The sequence below is a fragment of the Malus sylvestris genome, chromosome 4, assembly GCF_916048215.2.
Source record: "Malus sylvestris chromosome 4, drMalSylv7.2, whole genome shotgun sequence".
Classification (NCBI taxonomy): Eukaryota; Viridiplantae; Streptophyta; class Magnoliopsida; order Rosales; family Rosaceae; genus Malus; species Malus sylvestris.
Window position 1 is genome coordinate 22,600,216 of NC_062263.1, and position 19,061 is coordinate 22,619,276.

General features: G+C 36.1%; 3 protein-coding genes across 3 annotated transcripts; 2 read left to right on the top strand and 1 right to left on the bottom strand.

The window, feature by feature from the left end:
• The first annotated feature begins 7,413 nt into the window (after positions 1–7,413).
• On the top strand, positions 7,414–8,236 carry LOC126617612 (30S ribosomal protein S31, chloroplastic-like). Its single transcript, XM_050285632.1, has 3 exons — positions 7,414–7,709; positions 7,779–7,843; positions 7,967–8,236. Exons 1-3 carry the CDS (start codon positions 7,550–7,552, stop codon positions 8,093–8,095), a joined length of 354 nt encoding a protein of 117 aa, XP_050141589.1. The 5' UTR covers positions 7,414–7,549; the 3' UTR covers positions 8,096–8,236.
• A 960-nt stretch (positions 8,237–9,196) lies between these two features.
• On the bottom strand, positions 9,197–10,803 carry LOC126617611 (uncharacterized). Its single transcript, XM_050285631.1, has one exon. The coding sequence runs from the start codon at positions 10,745–10,747 to the stop codon at positions 9,455–9,457; it is 1,293 nt and encodes a 430-aa protein (XP_050141588.1). The 5' UTR covers positions 10,748–10,803; the 3' UTR covers positions 9,197–9,454.
• Positions 10,804–17,380: 6,577 nt separating this feature from the next.
• On the top strand, positions 17,381–18,831 carry LOC126618214 (putative receptor-like protein kinase At3g47110). Its single transcript, XM_050286280.1, has 2 exons — positions 17,381–17,675; positions 17,774–18,831. The coding sequence occupies exons 1-2, from the start codon at positions 17,381–17,383 to the stop codon at positions 18,829–18,831; spliced, it is 1,353 nt and encodes a 450-aa protein (XP_050142237.1).
• Positions 18,832–19,061: the final 230 nt, after the last annotated feature.

Genomic DNA, 19,061 nt, shown 5'->3' on the forward strand with positions numbered 1-19,061 from the left:
GTGATAATACTTTGATTGCTAACTTTCTCACAGTTGGTGCATCGGTCCCATACATGATCCACCATTCAGTTACAATGAAAAATAATGTTGATAAGCCTAATAACTCCAACAAATTCTATTATAAACTTATCGTGAAATATGTTTACACTCACTAGGAGACATTTTTGTTCAAGCAACAACTGATGTTGGTTCTCCAAAAGTTCTTCTTACATCTTTAAACCATGTTAGCTAAATTCAATAAATCGTGTAAGTTTAATCCAACAAAGTAATTATTATAATTTAAGTAATTGTGTACCTCATTTCCAAATTGGCCAACTGCTGGTGATGCAGGGTTTAATTTAGAGTATACATTATGTACAGCACGTATAAGGGTATCATCATCTCCAACACCGCGTCTGTATTGGTATCGAGGATTCAAATAATATGTTGTTCAAAGAAACACATACTCTAATAAGAGAAATAATACTTATGCAACTAAAGAAATGAATTGCAAATTATGACATAATTTATACCTGTTGCATGCAAATCGTGGTATAATGTTTTATACCATCGGTCTTCAATTATCTTTATGACCCACCTTGCACCATGTTTTCTTTCCAATTCATCATTCACTATACGCATCAACTCATATATTGCCCCCATAGTAGAATACACTTCTGTTTCAACGATCTGTAAAACTTTGTAAAGAGGTTCAAACACTTGGCACACATATTCTGATTGTGTCCAAAAAGCATGATCAAGCACTATACTTTTCACCATACGACCTGCATTTAAACGGCTCAAATTGTGGTTGGCCCAATCGTCACTAGTGAATAGTTGCTTCAACCCTGCTTTCTTCTTAAGTAGGCTGTCTAATGTAATATAGTTAGTGGCGAATCGAGTGGTAGCTGGACGAATAATGTCTCCTTTGCAAAATTCATGCATCTTTGCCAACAACCAACCGTGATTGTAAATATAATTTGTGATCGTTTTAGCTCTTTTTACCACAGTAGCAACATTTTCTGTCTTCCCCATTGCCTCAAACATGAGATCAATACAATGTGCTGCATATGATGTCCAAAACACATTATGATGCTTCATTAACTTTTTTCCAGCTTTGACAAATGCAGAACCGTTGTCGGTCACGACTTGGACAACATTATGCTATCCCACCTCCATAATTACATCCCTCAATAATTTGTAAATATACTTGTAGTTCTTTATATGGTCTGAAGCATCAACAGACTTCAAAAAAATTGTCTTTCCCTTGGAGTATACCATGAAGTTTATGATAGACAATCTGGTCGAGCCAGTCCATCCGTCACACATGATTGTGCAACCATTAGTTTCCCACTTTGACCTTAACTTGTTAACATACTTGCCAATGTCTTTATACTTCATATCCAAATATTTGTTTCTTATCTCATAAGGAGTGGGAGGTTGTACTCCAACACTGGCCTGTTGACATCCCACTACCATATTTTTGAAATGATGTGATGATGCTTTCTCAGCAGGGACATTTTCATAGATAAAGAACTTGCTAATTAGACGCCCCATTCCCTCATTCACATTACCTCCAGTGAAATAACTCCAAACACTCTTTGGATGACTTATATAAACTTGGGGCTATTGGTGGTGTTGGTTGTGATTCTCTAAGACTGCCTCCCCGTCTCATTTGTGCACCACCACTTGTCCCGGAACCTTATGCTCTATTAGGAATTTTATGAAGGTGTTCTCTTTCCCATGCTGACTGTTTGGAGGCACGTAATGCTTGTTTCAAACAGGTCCCATGTCATCATCACATTCGTCCTCATCGTCATCATCATCACTGTCAACTGCTTGGCCATAGACTTCTCCTCGTAGCCCAGCTCGAATATTTTCCATTCCATGTGTTATCTTTTCCTTCTGCTATTTTTTATTTTTTAATAATGTGCTGATGAATGCCTTCACTTCTGGGGGACATTATCGCATCGATGGACATTTTTTGGTGGATCTAATCCACTAAGATGGTACTTAAGTCGTGTCACTCTGCCACTCTTCATTACCTAATCACAATATTTGCAAATTGTGCCATGTTTGTTTCCGTCTATTGGGTCTCCATGTTCCCAAGCTGGATTAGGTTTAGTAACTCCATTGGAAATCTTAAACGTACCTATATTTATTTTTCATGAAAATTAGACAATTATTTTTTGGCCAAAAAATATAGTAGTGATGACGGTTATACAAGAGAACCTAAGTGATAAAGTTATTCTACAGAAGAATTAAATACGAAGTAAAGAAAATGATTGTAAAAATTTAAGTAATTATAAAAATAATATGGAATAATAAAACCTAATATTAATGAATAATAATCCAATTTGATAAAAAAAAATCCTAATATAAAACATAGTGATGAATAATAATCCAATTTGATAATAATCCAATTTAATAATAATCCAATTTAATAATAATCCAATTTAATGAATAATCCAATTTGATAATCAAACCTAATATTAATAAAATAATAAATAACATTAAACATATTAAAATTATCCTAGGGAATAATTATACAACATTACTTAATTACTTAAAAAAATTAACATGTAATTGTTAACATTACTTAATTACTTACAAAAATTAACATGCAAGTATTAATTACTTAAAAAAATTAATATATGAGTCCGCACAAATTTTGTTGTTGTTGTATAAATTACAATAATATAAATATAAGTTTGTAAACTTACTTTAAATATGGAACCTTTGTGTTCAAGCTCTGGAATGGATCTGGAATGACTTTGAAAGGGGTAAGGGAAGAAGAAGAAACGAAAATGCTATGAATGGCTCTGATACTCCACCTCTGAGAATGTGAAAGAATATCACAAACTCACAGTGGCATACGGTTTTGAATGTGAAAGAATATCACAGACTCACAGTAGCACACGGTTTCATTATGAAAGCACTATTATTTTTGTCCATGGTCTGTGATTGTAAAAGTTGTCAGGTGAGTGTGAGTCAGATGACCTAACCACGCACACACACCGACACGCCACCACAAACGCACACAACACAACACACGCACACAGTCTCTCTCTCTTGATCCTTCTCTCTTATTTGATCTCCCTTCTCCCCTTTCTCTATTCTCCTACACACACACACAGATCTCCCACACACATGCACAGAGACCCAAGGTCTCTCGATCCTTCTCCACATCGCCTTCTGCTCCTTCCTCATCAACGCTGTTTCTCTTCTTTCTCTCTGCACCTAGGGTCCGAGACCCACATACACACACGCACACCATTGCACCTGCTTCAGGAAAACACCCATCATCATCAGCAACCTCGTCTTTCTCCCTCTCATTCTCGTCTCTGCAACTCGGTGAACGCAGGAACTCCGGCAAGGTTCTTGAATTTCTCCGGTTAGGTAAGCTTCGGGTTTGCCTTTTTCTGTTCTAGATTGAAGCTTATATGTGAAATTTAAGTTCAAAATCGTGTTTTTGCAAGGTTTTGGGATGAAATCGGCTCGGGAATAGGCACATCCATCTCCAGCGAGGCCGTGGGTGTCGACGAACTTTCCAAACAGCTCCGACCGTTTCACGGCAAACGGACTTTATAAAAACATTCATCTCGTCTTCTATTTCATTTTGATACCTAGATCGGAGTCTAGGGTGCTCTTTTACAGTCGCCCGGAGTTGTAGAAGCTCCAGCGTTCTTCTCCGATTAGCACAGTTCCAAAATATCGCGATAGTTTCGGAAATATCGCGATATTATCGATAATATCGCGATATATTGACGAAAACCCGTTGGATATCTATTAAAATATCGTTACCGTGAAAAATCGATAACATCGACGAAATATCGCCAATATTATCGGCATTTAAGACCTTGACTATAGGTGACTCCGACTTATGTGCTAGCATTGATTGATGAGATATGAATGAGTCGTATAGGTCACTATAGGCAACTCTGACTTATGTGCTAGCATTGATTGATGAGATATGGATGAGTCGTACAGGTCACTATAGGTGACTTCGACTTATGTGCTAGCATTGATTAATGAAATATGGATGAGTTGTATAGATCATTATAGGTGACTTCGACTTATATGCTAGCATTGATTGATGAGATATGGATGAGTCGTATAGGTCACTATAGGTGACTCTGACTTATGTGTTAGCATTGATTTATTAAGTACATTATTATTTATATCGCTCATAAGATGCTGTGTCGTGGTATATTTATGGATTTACTGTTGATATACTTTTGATTTTACATTGATATGTGGTATGATTTTTTAAAAACTGTATAGGTGTTACAGTAAGGGGTTATAACAACTTAGAAGGTTTTTATTAAAATTTTATTTCCAGGGGCCACTCACCTTTTCTTTGTTTTCACCCTCCAGGTTTTTTTAGATGAGCTTTCTTATCGACGAGGATTCGGGGCAAATTTTGGTATTGGAGATTACCTTCAATGGTATGATTCTCAATCCACTCTACTGTACTTTACTTATGCTCTGACATCACGTGTGAAATGGGTTCATTTCCGCTCACAGCGCACTCTCGTATTTAGACACTTTTAGATTTAAATTTATTCACATTTTTTCCACATCACTATACTTTATGGTTTCGTCACCCTCTTGGTGTCAGCCAGCACAACTCGATTTGGAGTCCAAGTGGACTTTCTGGGTTAGGGTGTGTCCAAGGACCTGGATCAAAAATTGAAAAGGAATATGATTGTAATCAATGGAATAGCAAAAAGAATTAAGAAAACCTAATTTCTCCTTATAGAAATAGCTGAATTCATGATTTCCACGTGGACCTCTATACACAAATAAAAAAAAAAAACAACTGAATTCATGATTTCCATGTTTTGTAATTAATTTGGTTGCAATTCATCCCTTGCATTCATGTTAAACGTACACAATTGCATTCATGTTTCTCTCTCACTCCATAAAATCTGCTTCTAATTGATATAGGCATTAAATTTGAAAATTTTCTTAATTTCAACAAAATTGTGTATGTATTAAAAAGTAGGGATCTTTTGATATAACCAATTTTAAATTTTTTAGATCAAACATCTATGCCTTTCAGTGATTTGATTAAATTTTTTTTGTCATAATTTTGGTGCTATATGTGCATTATATTGTAACAAATTTTCTATAATCTAGCATTTTAATTACACTCTCCTTCGTTAGAGAGGATTGAGAATAATATAAACGTACCAATACACAATGTATACAAAATAAAAGTACCAAAATAAAAATAATGTACCAATATTAACAATATACATCACATCAAACATATCAAAATTGTAAATAAACGTACCAATTAATAATTTTTGTAAATTCAAACGTACTTGCAGATAATGTATACGTAATGTATTGCACCTAATAATAATTTGTCAACAACTATACTTAAAAAACACAGCAAAAAAAATAATTTCACAAAAAAATTGAAAAAATTACACAAAGCTTTTATGTTGATCACCAACTATTTGCAAAAATACAAAATAAAAAAAAATAAAAAAAAACTGTGATCGAAAAAACATATTTGGAATAAGATAAAAGATCTATCTATTAAATTGTTTATCACAAAAATAATTCAACTATAATTTTATAATATAATTTATTTATTGTATAAAAGTTATAAAATTAATGCTTAGTTCTAGGGTTTATTGGTTTTTTATTCACTTGTAACTTTGTAAATAAAAGGTTTTATGTTCGATTCTCACCAAATGCGAATTCGAACCAAATTATTATGGTTAGCACATTGTGAAGTTTAGCCGACTCCTTACATCTTAATATGGATGATATCGTATGTATTAAAAAAAAGTTATATGTGTTCTGTTCTCAATCAATGAATATCGTAATTTGTTTCAAATTATATATATATATATATATATATAACGAATAATGTACCTAGACCCTGTCAAATCAAAGTAATGGTTGGCTAATAGTGAATGTGTGAACAATTATGGAAGTTCTGGCATAAATCGTAATGAACTTATACTAGTAGGTCATATATTTTCTAATGTAGCAATTTATTAAAATTTTGAGTATTTGTTGAATGTTTATACATAAGTGGATTTTTATCCGAAGATTATGAGATGTAAGAGCCTATTTTTTAAGAACAAAAAAAACTATGGTTCTTGTTCTAACAAAAATAAATAAAACTGGACCGATGGACTTGTAGGACCCGTAGTCTTTCACACACAGAGGTCAGGTTAGATTCGATTCTTATATTAAATTTCTATAACCTAGCCTGGCTCTCTCCATTTTATTTTCAAAAGGATGCAGTCCAATCTTTTCAATTTTGGGCCCGGTTCGGCTCATGCCCATCCCTATATTCCAGTTAGGGATGGGCAATAGTTATGGCGGGCGGGTAACCGCGGTTATTTTGCCCATAACCGTTTATGCTCATACTCGTATAACCGTTTACCCATTGGGTAATTGCCTAAACGGTTATACTCATACCCATAACTGTTTATAAACGGTTAGCCATACCCATAACCGCATACTCATTTAACTATAACCGTTTAATACCCGTTTACTCATTTACCATTTTTAACCCGTTTATCATTTTTTTTAACCATTACCCATTTTTCACCCGTCTACATGTTTTTTAACAACTTGAAAATTAAAAAAAAATTGTCATAATTTTCTTTTTTTTTTTGACAATTAAACACCGTTATAAGTACATTCATCATACATTTCCGTATTTTAATTTTTTAAGTTCTTATATCATTCCAATAATTGAAATAATAGTTTGCAGACGATATTTTTAATTGTTACCAATGAAGGTAAATATAGAGAGATTATATTCACACACCCCAAATTACTTCTCCCACACCCTTTTAATTTTTTAATATTTTTAATATTTTTCTATCAAGTGTTAGTGGTGTGTAGAAAATATTAAAAAATTAAAAAGATGTGAGAGAAGTAATTTGGGGTGTGTGAATATAATCTCTCTAAATATAATATTTGCTAACTATTATTGGGTTATAAAAATTGTTTAGAAGACATTTCTGTCAATTTCACAGTTACTCGCAAAGAATTTAAATTAATATGGTGAATTATTTGATGATGAGAATCATTATTCCTGTAGCAGTGTTATTGAAAGAATGACTGATGAATTCCTTGCTAATTTATGGGGTGCTAAGTATTATTGGATCAAGAACATGGTTTGTGTTAGTTTTACATATATAAAATAAATGGGTAAACGGTTACCCGTTTATAACCGCGGTTAATACCCATAACCGATTATTTAAATTTCGCAGGTAAACGGTTATATCCATAACCGTTTATTTATCTAAACGATTACCCATAACCGTAATCGTTTAATTTAAATGGACGGATAATCGCGATTATCCATAATCAATGGATATTTGACCATCTCTAATTCCAGTGTATCTGTAGGCAGAGACTACAAAGAATTACCCATCAAGTACACCTAAAGAACCAAAGGCACAACCTAATCTTGGGCACGCAAAACTACAAAACGCTGACAAAATAGAAGCGATATTCAACCCAACGGTCTCTAACACAGCCACAGTTTCCCTCGAAAGCCTTATCTGCTTCTCCTCCTCAAGCTCCGGCCATGGCGTCACTGATACTCGGAGCTCCCCCAGCCCCCTCTCAGTCGCTTGCTTTCAACTCCCGCATTTCGTTCTCTCGCTCCGAAACCCTTGCCATTTCTCTCCCCTCCTCCACTGCTTCGCTCTCGCTCTCCACAGCTTCTTCTCCGCCAGTTCCTTCAGGTATACGCAAATTCCAAATCCTCTTTCTCTCTGTGTAACTTGCGCTAATTTTGTTTTGTGCTTCTGCAGTATACTGCGGCAGAGGCGATAAGAAAACCGAAAGGGGAAAGCGCTTCAATCACTCTTTTGGAAATGTAAGTCAAATTTCGAAATTTTCACCGTTTCACATAAAAAAGCTCATGAATTTCATTGAAGTGGTGATTTTGTTCTTTTAAAGTTTGAAAATTTTCTGAGAAAGATCGAACATTGAACTGTAGGCGCGGCCGCGGAACAAGAACAAGGGCAGAGGACCACCTAGGGTTCCGGTGCCGGCGGCGCCCCCAAAGAAAGATAAGTTTGAGGACGATACGATTGTCAAAGTTGAAATTGATGAGTCCTTGTCTTAGTTAATTAATGGATCCTCCAATTTGTTTAATTTCTGTTTTTTAATTGTAAGTTATGTATCTTGAGTTTATGTTATGAGGATTTTGATCAAATACTTTTCTTGTTCTTGCTTGAAATTAATGAGTCAAAGCTTTAAATTTCAATTTCCATTAATTAATTAATTAATTTGTAGTTTTCCTTATAGTTTGGGAGGACAATTACCCAGATATGCTTGGGTAGTTCTGTTTCACTTGTTTGTGTTACTGTCTTGTCTTTTTGGACACAAAATCTTCTTGGAAAGATATGGAAGGAAAAACAAATGTTTTCATATCGCCGGCTTTCGACATTCTTTATAGTTTATAAGGGAGTTCATCGCCGGCTTAGTCCCATCTGTTGGTGTTTTCCTGCCCTATTCTGCTTCTTCTTCATAAATCTGCACCTTGTCTGTTCCTTTTGTACAATCCTAGTACCCTGGATCTTTAGGATTAGGATGAGTTTGTCGGAAATAACCGAAGAGAAGGATGATGATGAGATCGGGTTTTTTGCTGATCCAGAAGCTCAGAAGGAGAGGATAAGGCAGATTATAGAGTATCAGAAGTCGCTTCATCAGTCTTCATCTTCTTTGTCTTCCTTGTCTTCCTCTTCTGCTTCCTGGTCGTCATTTTCTTCAGCTCGAAGAAGTAGCAGTTTGTTAGGTTTGATGAAAGTAGGAAACACATCTTTGAGGATATTGTTTGACATGGAGCATCCGACTTTGGGGAACCATTTCGAGGATTTCAGTGGATCCTCGATAGTTAAGCCTATCCTTCTATGGGCAGTGATACAGACGATGAGAACGAAACCCGTGACCCCTGGGAATCCATCAAACAGCTTAGACCAATAGAGGGTTCTAGGATTGATGATGGACAGGATAAATTTGCTTAAGATGGTAGCTTCTTGGGTGGAGATTATGGCTTTCGGGATAGAGATGTAAGAATCGGCGCCCGCAGATTGTCTAGGACAAAGTCGTTTAGAAGATTGCCAGGATTTGGATTATGGAGATGCAAAGGATTTAGATTTAGATTGAGATTAAGGCGGCTTACGATCGCTTTTAGTAGAAGAAAATGTTGATATTAGCTGCATACTTGTAATACAAACCACATATATTTATATATAAATGAAAAGGTTAACTTCGATTAACATATTGAAACTGGGAACTTCTTAACTTGTTTACAGAATCTGAGATTTACAAATTATATTCAAACAATGATCTTAATTATAGTGGGGCTAAAAACTCGAAATAAAAAACGAAGTTTGTGTGATCGGAAAAAAAAATGAACGAAAAAACCGAAAGACTAATTTCCGGTCTGCCACTTTGTCGCAGATTGGAGATGCTTCACCATTTATTTGATTAAAATTCTTGAAGAACTGTATATGTCGTTGCAAATGATACAGCGATCGGAGATTAATCTCTGCATAATGCTTCCTTCTTCAACTACTTCTCTGCTGCTTTGCTTGTTCCATAGGTGTACTCCGTAAGTCTCCCCGTTAAGCTGAAGCAGCTTTTCTCTTATCCATCGAGAATGAGCCGGACTTCCTGGCTTCTTAAACAATCCTCCGATCCTACTCCAATCGACGGGGTAAAAGGCGAGAGGGGGTAGAATCGTGAAGTTATAACCGGGTCGGTTTTGCACCCTCAGGACCACTCTGGAAACAAGGTAGGGACCATTATGCCCCCATTTATTCCCATCAAAAGTGAGGGCAAATTCCTCCATGAATTTGTACAGAAGGTGATGATTCATATCAAAGATCAGAACTGCATTGTTTAATCTGGTCCAGTTCTTCGAAACCACATCCACACTTTGTGCACCGATCGAGTTTCTCAATCCGAAGAACGATTTCAAGACGATGAAGTCTGTGTCTAAATAAACACCTCCATACTTATACAGAACTGCGAGTCTTATCAAATTAGACAGGTTCTGGGCTAATGGAATCTCACCAGGGTCTCTCTTGCCTCTCTTCATCTCAGCAAACCAGGATTCTGCCGGCGTGTTTTTCAACAGAAATGACAAGTCAGGTGTCACAGCATGAACTTTGAACCCGCTATCCTTCAGCGGTTTCAGAATTCTGTAACCGCACTTGGAGTCCATAGTTCTCGATAGAATCATCAAACATCCGCGAGGGTGGGCTTTGAAGAGACTCTCCATTGTCAAGAACTCTCTGCTCCCAAAAGACCTCGCCGGCGAAATCCATGTCATAAAGAACTGACCCTCACACTCCTTGTTAAAGAATTCCAGAACACGGCCATGGAATTGCTTTGCAGACTTGTCTGACTTGAAAATGTGAAATTCCGACAGCATGCTTCGGAACCAAGCAATTCTTTCTTCTTCTGTGACATTTAAAGGAGGAACAAGAGGCCTTGTGTTTTCTCTACCAACTTCAATGGTCTCCTCCTGCATGGAACGCAGAACTAAGTGACTTACATCAGACTTGATCAATCCGCCTGCAGAATTATGATGATAACTCTGCAGCAACGGAGAAATCGCCTCGTTCTTTGACGCCACTGACTGTTCCGAGTCACCATAGATAATACTATCGGCATAGACGAGGACGATGATTGCAACAATTAAATGAGTACAGAAGATGGGAAATTTGGCAAGGCTAAGGCGGCGGCTGTCGATTCGAGTCATGGTCATTGTCAGAGGAGCGGCAGCGTAGGGAAAGAAGTGAAGTTGAAGAGATATAGCTCGAGAGGAACTTTCATGGCGAATAGACCAAAGTATGACGACAGACACGCTTATACAAAAGAAATGTTGGTTGCAGGCTTTATATAGTTCAATGTTTGAGTTTGAACATTCAATAATTTGACTTTTTAGTAAAAGTCAAATGTAGCTGCCTCTAAAACTATGCTCTCAGCATTGTGTGGATACCTTGATACATAATTGGCATCGTAAATGATTAGTTAGTACTAATCTGGTACTGAGTTGCTTTTATACAAACTGGGTATTAAAAAAAGTTGAGCTCAAAAAGGTGTTTGGTAAACACTTAAAAACAACTTATTTTCACAGTTTTGGGTGAAAAAAAAGCTAAAAACGTGAAACAGCAAAAATGAGCTTATTCTCATAGCACAACAAAAATGAGCTTATTCTCATAGCACAGCAATACCAAACCAGCCCTTAGTCTATCAATACTTTGTTTTATTTAGGTGGAAGATATCTCAAATTTCATTCACATGTATGTGAGGTTGATATATTGTTAGTGTAGGAGAATCCGTTCAGGATTCTGTTGGGCTATGTATTGTAAATCCCCGTGAATTTAGGATTACTTGTATCTCAAGTCAATTGACTAATATATATTTGTAATATTGCGTTACGATGACATCAAGGAATTACAATTCGACATAGTATTACTAGCTTAGGTTCCCTTTTCCTAGTAAAGCCCTAGTCTTCTTCCCCTTTCTTCTACCTTTTGCCGTCCCCCTTAGGTCAATTTTCTCCAAATTTTTGCTTTTTGCCGTGCCACCTACTCCCTATTCCCCTTGACTACGCAAGCCTCTTCAAGTCTTCATCCTCTACTCTAGGTGGATTCCCTCTCAAGTCAATTGACTAGTATATATTTGTAATATTGCATCACCAATGAAATCAAGGAATTACAATTCTGCATAGTATCACTAGCTTTAGGTTCCCTTTACTAGTTAAACCCTAGTCTCCTTCCCCTTTCTTCAACCTTTTGCCGTCCCCCTCGGTCAATTTTCTCCAAACTTTTGCTTTTTGCCGTGCAACCTATTCCCTATTCCCCTTGACTACGCAAGCCTCTTCAAGTCTTCATCCTCTACTCTCGCTGGACCCCTCTCTCCGGTTTTAACGTTGCTCATTTTCTAAAACTCACAGATTCCAACTATCTCCTTTCGCTTAGTCAGATGAAGCCATTTCTTCTTGGTCACAATTCTACACATATAGTGGAGAAGCAGGTCAAATGTTTGAGTTACATGCGAGGTTTATATATATATATATATAGAGTGAGTGATATTTTTTTTTTTAACAAACGATATTATCTACACTAAGGGGAGGTAGGTTTAGCCTCACAATGGACTAGCAATAATGTAGTTCAAATTCACATTTGACGAAAACCGAACCTAAGACCTCTCACTTACAAGTGAAGAAGAATATATACTACTAGACCGTAGTACTAAGTGACTACAGTGAGTGATATTTAGACATACATAATTGACACACTCCAATATAAATAAATTCCACAAACAACAGTAAGATCTGTGTCTATTAGACAATGTGTCAAAAAATGAGTTAATTTGGTATGTCTATGTATAATTATCGTCTAAACAAATTATATGTGGCTCATTATGACTTGTGAAAGGATATTTGTATCTCCTAAAATGAATAATAAATATTGAGGGTCCATGAGATGAGATTATCAATAATTAAAAGATGGTGATGGAAACATGTTTTGCGATTATTTATTGATTAGGCAATTGCCCCATTGCTTTATTTTTCAATGAGTTACAAAGATAGCAAGACCTACCATGGTATTTGTGACCAACCCATACATTAGAATTAAAATTGTAATTTCATCAAAGCACAAAGGAAGACCATTCCTTGAAATTAAATTGTTTACCTTAGAAAACGGGGTAACCAAAATTATTGGATTATTTAACTTAGCCATGTTCTTGGTGTATTTCCCTCCTTATACGTCCATTTTTTCTGTAGACCTAGAGAGGGGGATATATTGCATACGGTTTATAAAACAATGGATTTATACAATTGTCTTGTGTCTCATTCCTTATTCTTTTGTTGCCACCCTTTTATATTGGGATTGAGAAATTATTTATTCCTGGCAGACAGACATAAATTTTCTTCATCCACAATGAAATCTTTTGTGTAGAAATTCTTACACACAATCCGAAATATTTTTTCTTAGTTACAAAAAACGAAACATGCCAGTAAAGTTTTCCTTTCGTGTTATACAGCATCTCTTGTAGACATGATACGATCAAATCCATTTCGAGGTGTAAAGAAATTCTTACATACAATTAAGAATAATACTATTTTGATTTACATTTCTCATCACGTGACACATAATACAATAGTTAGGTGGCGGATGTATATGGGGACCAGCGTGGTCCTGAGTCTGGGAAAATATACGTGTGAAGGTCTTTTGAGGATTCTTTGAATGTTTGGTATGGTCCTCTTTGTGCTCACCAAGTATTTGATATAATATATGCTAGGTATATCTCAATAGCACTTGATAAGTTGAGTCGAGAGCACTCGGCAAATTCTCTCGATAACATTCATTAGGTTGCTTCGACATATATTGATATTTGTTAACATGTGCATAACATGGTTTGGTTGACGACAACAAACCCACCAAATGTTCAACGAAATACCTCAATAAATAAACTAAATTTTTTCTTACGCGCATCGCACTCTGTTTCTATTAAAATAAAAACAGAAAATCACAACTCATTGTAAATCACACCTCGGTGAATACACTAGATTTTTCTTACGCGCATCGCACTCTGTTGCTTATAAATACAAGTGCACATAAGAATAATGTTTAACAATACTATTTTTAAGATGGTGACTGATGTTTCAATTATTAGGTAAATCACAACTCATTGTAAATCATATATGATTTTTTTTGTCTACCATTTTCCGAATGAGAAAGTATGTTGAAGGGCTTTTTACTATTACTGATATCAAAACTACAATAAATAACGTGTGCACATAATTACAATATAGTTTGTTAGCTAATTAATATGATCCACGCAGACCTATTTGTCAACTATTGTGATTTTCTCGCTAATTAGTGCAGTATATATATTTTTTCATTTAATTTAGGAAGTTTTAACGTAATACTTATGATATTGTTCACTTTTAACGAAAATGATATTTTTACTTTAAAAAATCACTTCTGACACTATTCACTTACAACACATTTTTGTTATTTTAATTAAAATTCAAAATTTTCAAATTATTTTCATTAGTTGTTCTTTTAATTTATCGATCAAGAGAGGTCGCATCCGACTTTTGGAACATGCAGCAAAATTATTCAAGTCTTATTTTTAAGCAACGTACGTCCTCGCCTCTAATTACAATTATGTAGTGCCATCAGAAAAATACGTATATGATTCGATTCAAGGGGTTGCGTCTCTGCATGCAACTTGTGACTTCTTTTTGCATTGGGCATTAAATTAATCCTTATGCAATTATTCGGCTATTACTTGGCTGATTCACGTTATTCAATCTTAAAATTTTATGTTATATGGCAGATAAAATGTCCTTATTAATGAAATTATTTTCTTCCATTCATGATACATAAATACTGTATAAGAAAAGGTATAAACCAGATAGGATGGGGTCTTGGAAGGCCCCAAAAAAACACATTGCTAGAACGTAGGAAACCAGCATGGTCAGGAAAATTCCAAGGTTGCATTGCGATATGTAGTGATCAGGAAGCTCGTCAAAACTTAAGTGCGGGAACGGCTCCCCAGTTTTGATTATTATGCTGAGAACCGTCCACTCACATGTAAGCGATTGTAAGTGAGAGGATTTATGCTCGATTTTCACCAAAGTGAATTTGAACAACATTGTTGCTAGTAAAGAAAGTTGTGGTTCTACTTTAAAACCAATTGACAATATGAGAAGTAATCCAACCTCTTATAAGTCTATGCAAGGTCAATCATCTCATCAATGTGAGACTCATTCTCAATAGCTAGTCTATTGTGAGGTTAAGGGCCCACCTCTTATCCCCTTTAGTATAGATAATATTATTTATTTAAAATATAACTGAATAACAAACTAGTAAATAACCAAAAGTCAATTTCAGTAGAAACATCTATTTTGTGTATACAACATGATCACTAATAATAAGACATAACTCCCTAATTATTGTTTAATATGACCAAATAACTGAACTATCAGATGTGGAAAAGTTGAACAAACCAGAAATGGTCCTTATTAAGAAAAACACTTGGCTCCTTAGATTGAGGAGAAATTTCTCCTTAAAGTACTTCGTTGTGTATTCAAAGAATATCGTGCTTATGATAAGAACGGTTCATATTATATATACGTCACTCTGTAAACATCAACTCCACAAAAAAAAAAAATTAAAACTAAAATTGTTGAGTAATTGAATTGTATAAAAATATATGGATAGATTTGGTAAATGCATTACGAACCGTTCTTTTACTACAATTGATTGACTAAACTTAAGTATTTTGAGGAGGACCTCCTCCTCAACCTTAAGGAGCCAAGCTCTTCTCCGTTTTTAATATTGAGAGTTTATATACATATATATATATATTAACCTATTGACAATATATGAGAGCTTAAATTGATAGCTAGGAAGGGTTTCAATTATATAAAGAACAAAAACAACTGCCAAATGAAAAGAAGCTTACGATAACATAGAGAGCGCCTAATTTATTTTTCCAAGACAATTATTATAATATTATATATTAGATAATTGATACTCTTCCTATCGACACCTTTAACATGTCACCCTCAGTACTAGCCAAATAATTGCGTTAAATATATAAATTTTGGTTAATAGTGGGTGGACATTTATTACAAACCCAAACAAAAAAGGCATGGACTATCTTGTAGTTTTTAGCATCTTAATGTGTAATTGCCTTGTATTTAATCCTTTTCAAAAATAAGAATTTAGCTCGAGGAGATTGTATACTGATGCAAAAACTTTACCTTTATTTCAAAAACCCTGCATGAAAACGGAAATATATATATGTATGTGTGTGTGTGTGTATATATATATATATATAGATATCCAGGTGTATGCCAGAATCTGGATTAATATGATAGTAAGACAAAGGTTTTGTGAATTTATTTGATTCAATTTTGCAAGCTGAATGTGAAAAGACTCCTCCCAGTATTAGCTGACAATGCGCTTAGATGTAAGATCTATTCTGTGTACAGAAATTATAAAACTGTTAGCAAAATGGTAGCCTCTTATGAGCTGCAAATATCTTGGCCATGTTAATTATTTGAGACAGGCTGATGTCAACTCAAACCCTAAATAAACTGGTCCACATAGTAAAGCGCCTTATCATTCTAACGCTTCTTCAAACAAATACAGTAGATGATAATATAAAATAAGTTTGTGATGCAAAACTAAACGGACTAGGATCCTCTCCTGAGCTAAGGATGAGGATCCTACTGATCAAAGAGTGTGAGTCGTTAGATGAAAATCCAACGGCTACAAACAGGAGGTCTCTTTAGAATTATAATAATTATAACCGTTGGATGAAAATCCAACGGCCCACACTCCTTGATCAGGAAGATCCTCATCCTTAGCTTAGGAGAGGTTCCCGGTCCAAAACTCAGATTAGGCCTTAATATTTCCAAACTCGTCTTAATCGATCTTTGGCGTGCTTCCCCATTTCCAATTAACAACTCTAATCTCCATATAGTGAAATTAACAATCTGGCCCTAGTGATCAATGGAGTGATGCTTGGGTACAGACGGCCGTCCAGGACACCAAAAGTAACCAAGCACAAAGGGATGGGATCAAGATACAAGTGGGGATGTTTCGGAGGGCAGTCGGATTACGGCCGCGTTGTTTGGATATCCGCATTTAAGAATTTCTCCAGTTGATGGGGCTGCTGATAGGAAACAAATAAAATAACAACAAAGTCTTATCCCACTAAGTGAGATCAACTATATATATATGAATCTTGGCTGCTGTTTTGTGCCATGTTTCCCCTTAGATTCAAGTAGTCCAAGTCTTTTTTTTAGAATTTTTTCCCAAGTCTTCCTATACCTCTTTGACAGTGAGGCTATGTCTCGTAATCGCATCTCCTCACTGAATGAATACAAATCCACTACAATATTAACCCAATAATGAAGAATCAGAGTCCTCTTTTCGAACACTGCATTCAACAAAATCACAATTAAAAAAAAGCAAAATGAAATCTGTAATCAGATTTGCAACAAAATGGAGCTTTCGTATACTTGCTGCATGAAACTTCTGTTTAAATTCCTTCCCGGGTTCTTTCTCTTATGCATGATCACGTGCCCGGAATTCGTCTTTGGAAACGAATCTGACCGCCTCGCTCTGCTGGACTTGAAGAGAAGAATAACAAATGATCCTCTCCATATCATGAACTCGTGGAATGATCCGACAGATTTGTGCAGTTGGATTGGCGTTACATGCAACGTTTCAAACAAAAGAGTCGTGATCTTGAACTTGGAAGCTCAAAAACTGGTAGGCTCCATACCACCTTCTATCGGAAACCTTACTTATCTTACTGGAATCAACTTCATAGACAACAATTTTTATGGTGAAATTCCTCAAGAATGGGACGTCTAGCAAGCCTGAAATACCTCAACCTGTCTTCGAATTCCTTGGGCGGGAAAATTCCAACTAATATATCTCGCTGCACGCAGCTGAGAATGTTTGATGTTGGTGCAAATAAGCTTATTGGGTCAATTCCGGACCAACTCAGTTCGTTGTTGAATTTAACTCATTTTTGGGTTGATGACAACAATCTCATTGGAGCAATTCCGGATTGGATAGGAAACTTTTCTTCCCGGTACGCAATCTCTCTTGCTTACAACAATTTTAAGGAAGCATACCAAATGCTCTCGGGCGGTTGACAAGCTTGGGAAGATTCATAATTCCATCAAACAAACTTTCCGGTACGGTTCCTTCTTCAATCTATAATATATCGTTGATATACTATATTACAGTTACTCAGAACCAGCTGCATGGAGAGCTCCCACAGAATGTGGGGACCACTCATCCTAATCTTGAGATATTTGCTGGCGGTATCAACAAATTCACCGGAAGTATTCCTGTTTCGTTGTCAAATGCTTCTAAACTTCTATTTCTTGATTTTGCCGAAAATGGCCTCACGGGAAAACTCCCTGCTGAAAATTTTGGAAGTTTGAGAAGCTTGTTGAGACTAAACTTTGACGACAATAGGCTTGGAAGTGGGAAAACAGGTGACCTGAATTCTCTCAGTTTCCTGGCGAATTGTACTAATCTTGAGGTGTTGAGTTTTAGTCGTAATCGTTTTGGAGGAGAATTGCCAGAATCCATAGCCAACCTTTCGACGAAACTGAGAATTTTTACAATGGGTGGGAATTTAATACATGGAAGCATCCCTTTCGGCATTGTGAATCTTGTAAACTTGACCAGTCTAGGAATGGAACAAAACTCTCTTGGTGGTACTGTCCCTGATGCGATCGGAAAGCTTCAGAAGTTGCAGGGGATGTATTTATATCTTAACCAATTTTCCGGGACAATCCCATCGACGCTAGGCAACTTGACTTCGGTCACAAGGCTCTTCATGGAGGGGAATAGGTTTGAGGGAAGCATACCTCCAAGTCTTGGGAGCTGCCAAAACTTGTTGATGCTTAACCTTTCTAGTAATCAGCTAAGTGGCACCATACCTAAAGAGGTTATCGAGCTTTCATCCCTTTCAATTTCTTTGTCCATATCAAACAGTTCTTTGACTCGTTCTCTACCATCTGAAGTGGGCGAGTTGGTACATCTCTCGGAGCTAGATGTATCAGGAAACAAGTTATCAGGTGAAATCCCCAGAACCCTTGGCAGCTGTGCTAGTTTGGTGCGTCCATATTTGGAAGGTAACGAATTTGAAAGAACAATTCCTCAATCTCTGACCAAGTTAAGAGGCTTGGAAGAACTTGATATTTCATGCAATAATTTATCTGGCCAGATTCCTGACTTTTTGGGTAAGCTTGGATCTCTACAGCAACTCAATGTTTCACATAATGAATTTTAGGATGAATTGCCCTCGGAAGGGATATTTTCAAATGCGAGTGGTTTCTCGATTCTTAGAAATAATAAGCTCTGTGGTGGCATCCGAGAATTACTTCTACCTGTATGCACCAGCAAAAAATCTAAATCATCTCGAGGACTACTTTCCCCAAAAGTAATAATCCCTCTAACTTGCGCACTTGCATTAATAATTACTCTCATGTTTCATTGCTGCTTGTGCAAAGGTGAACAGTC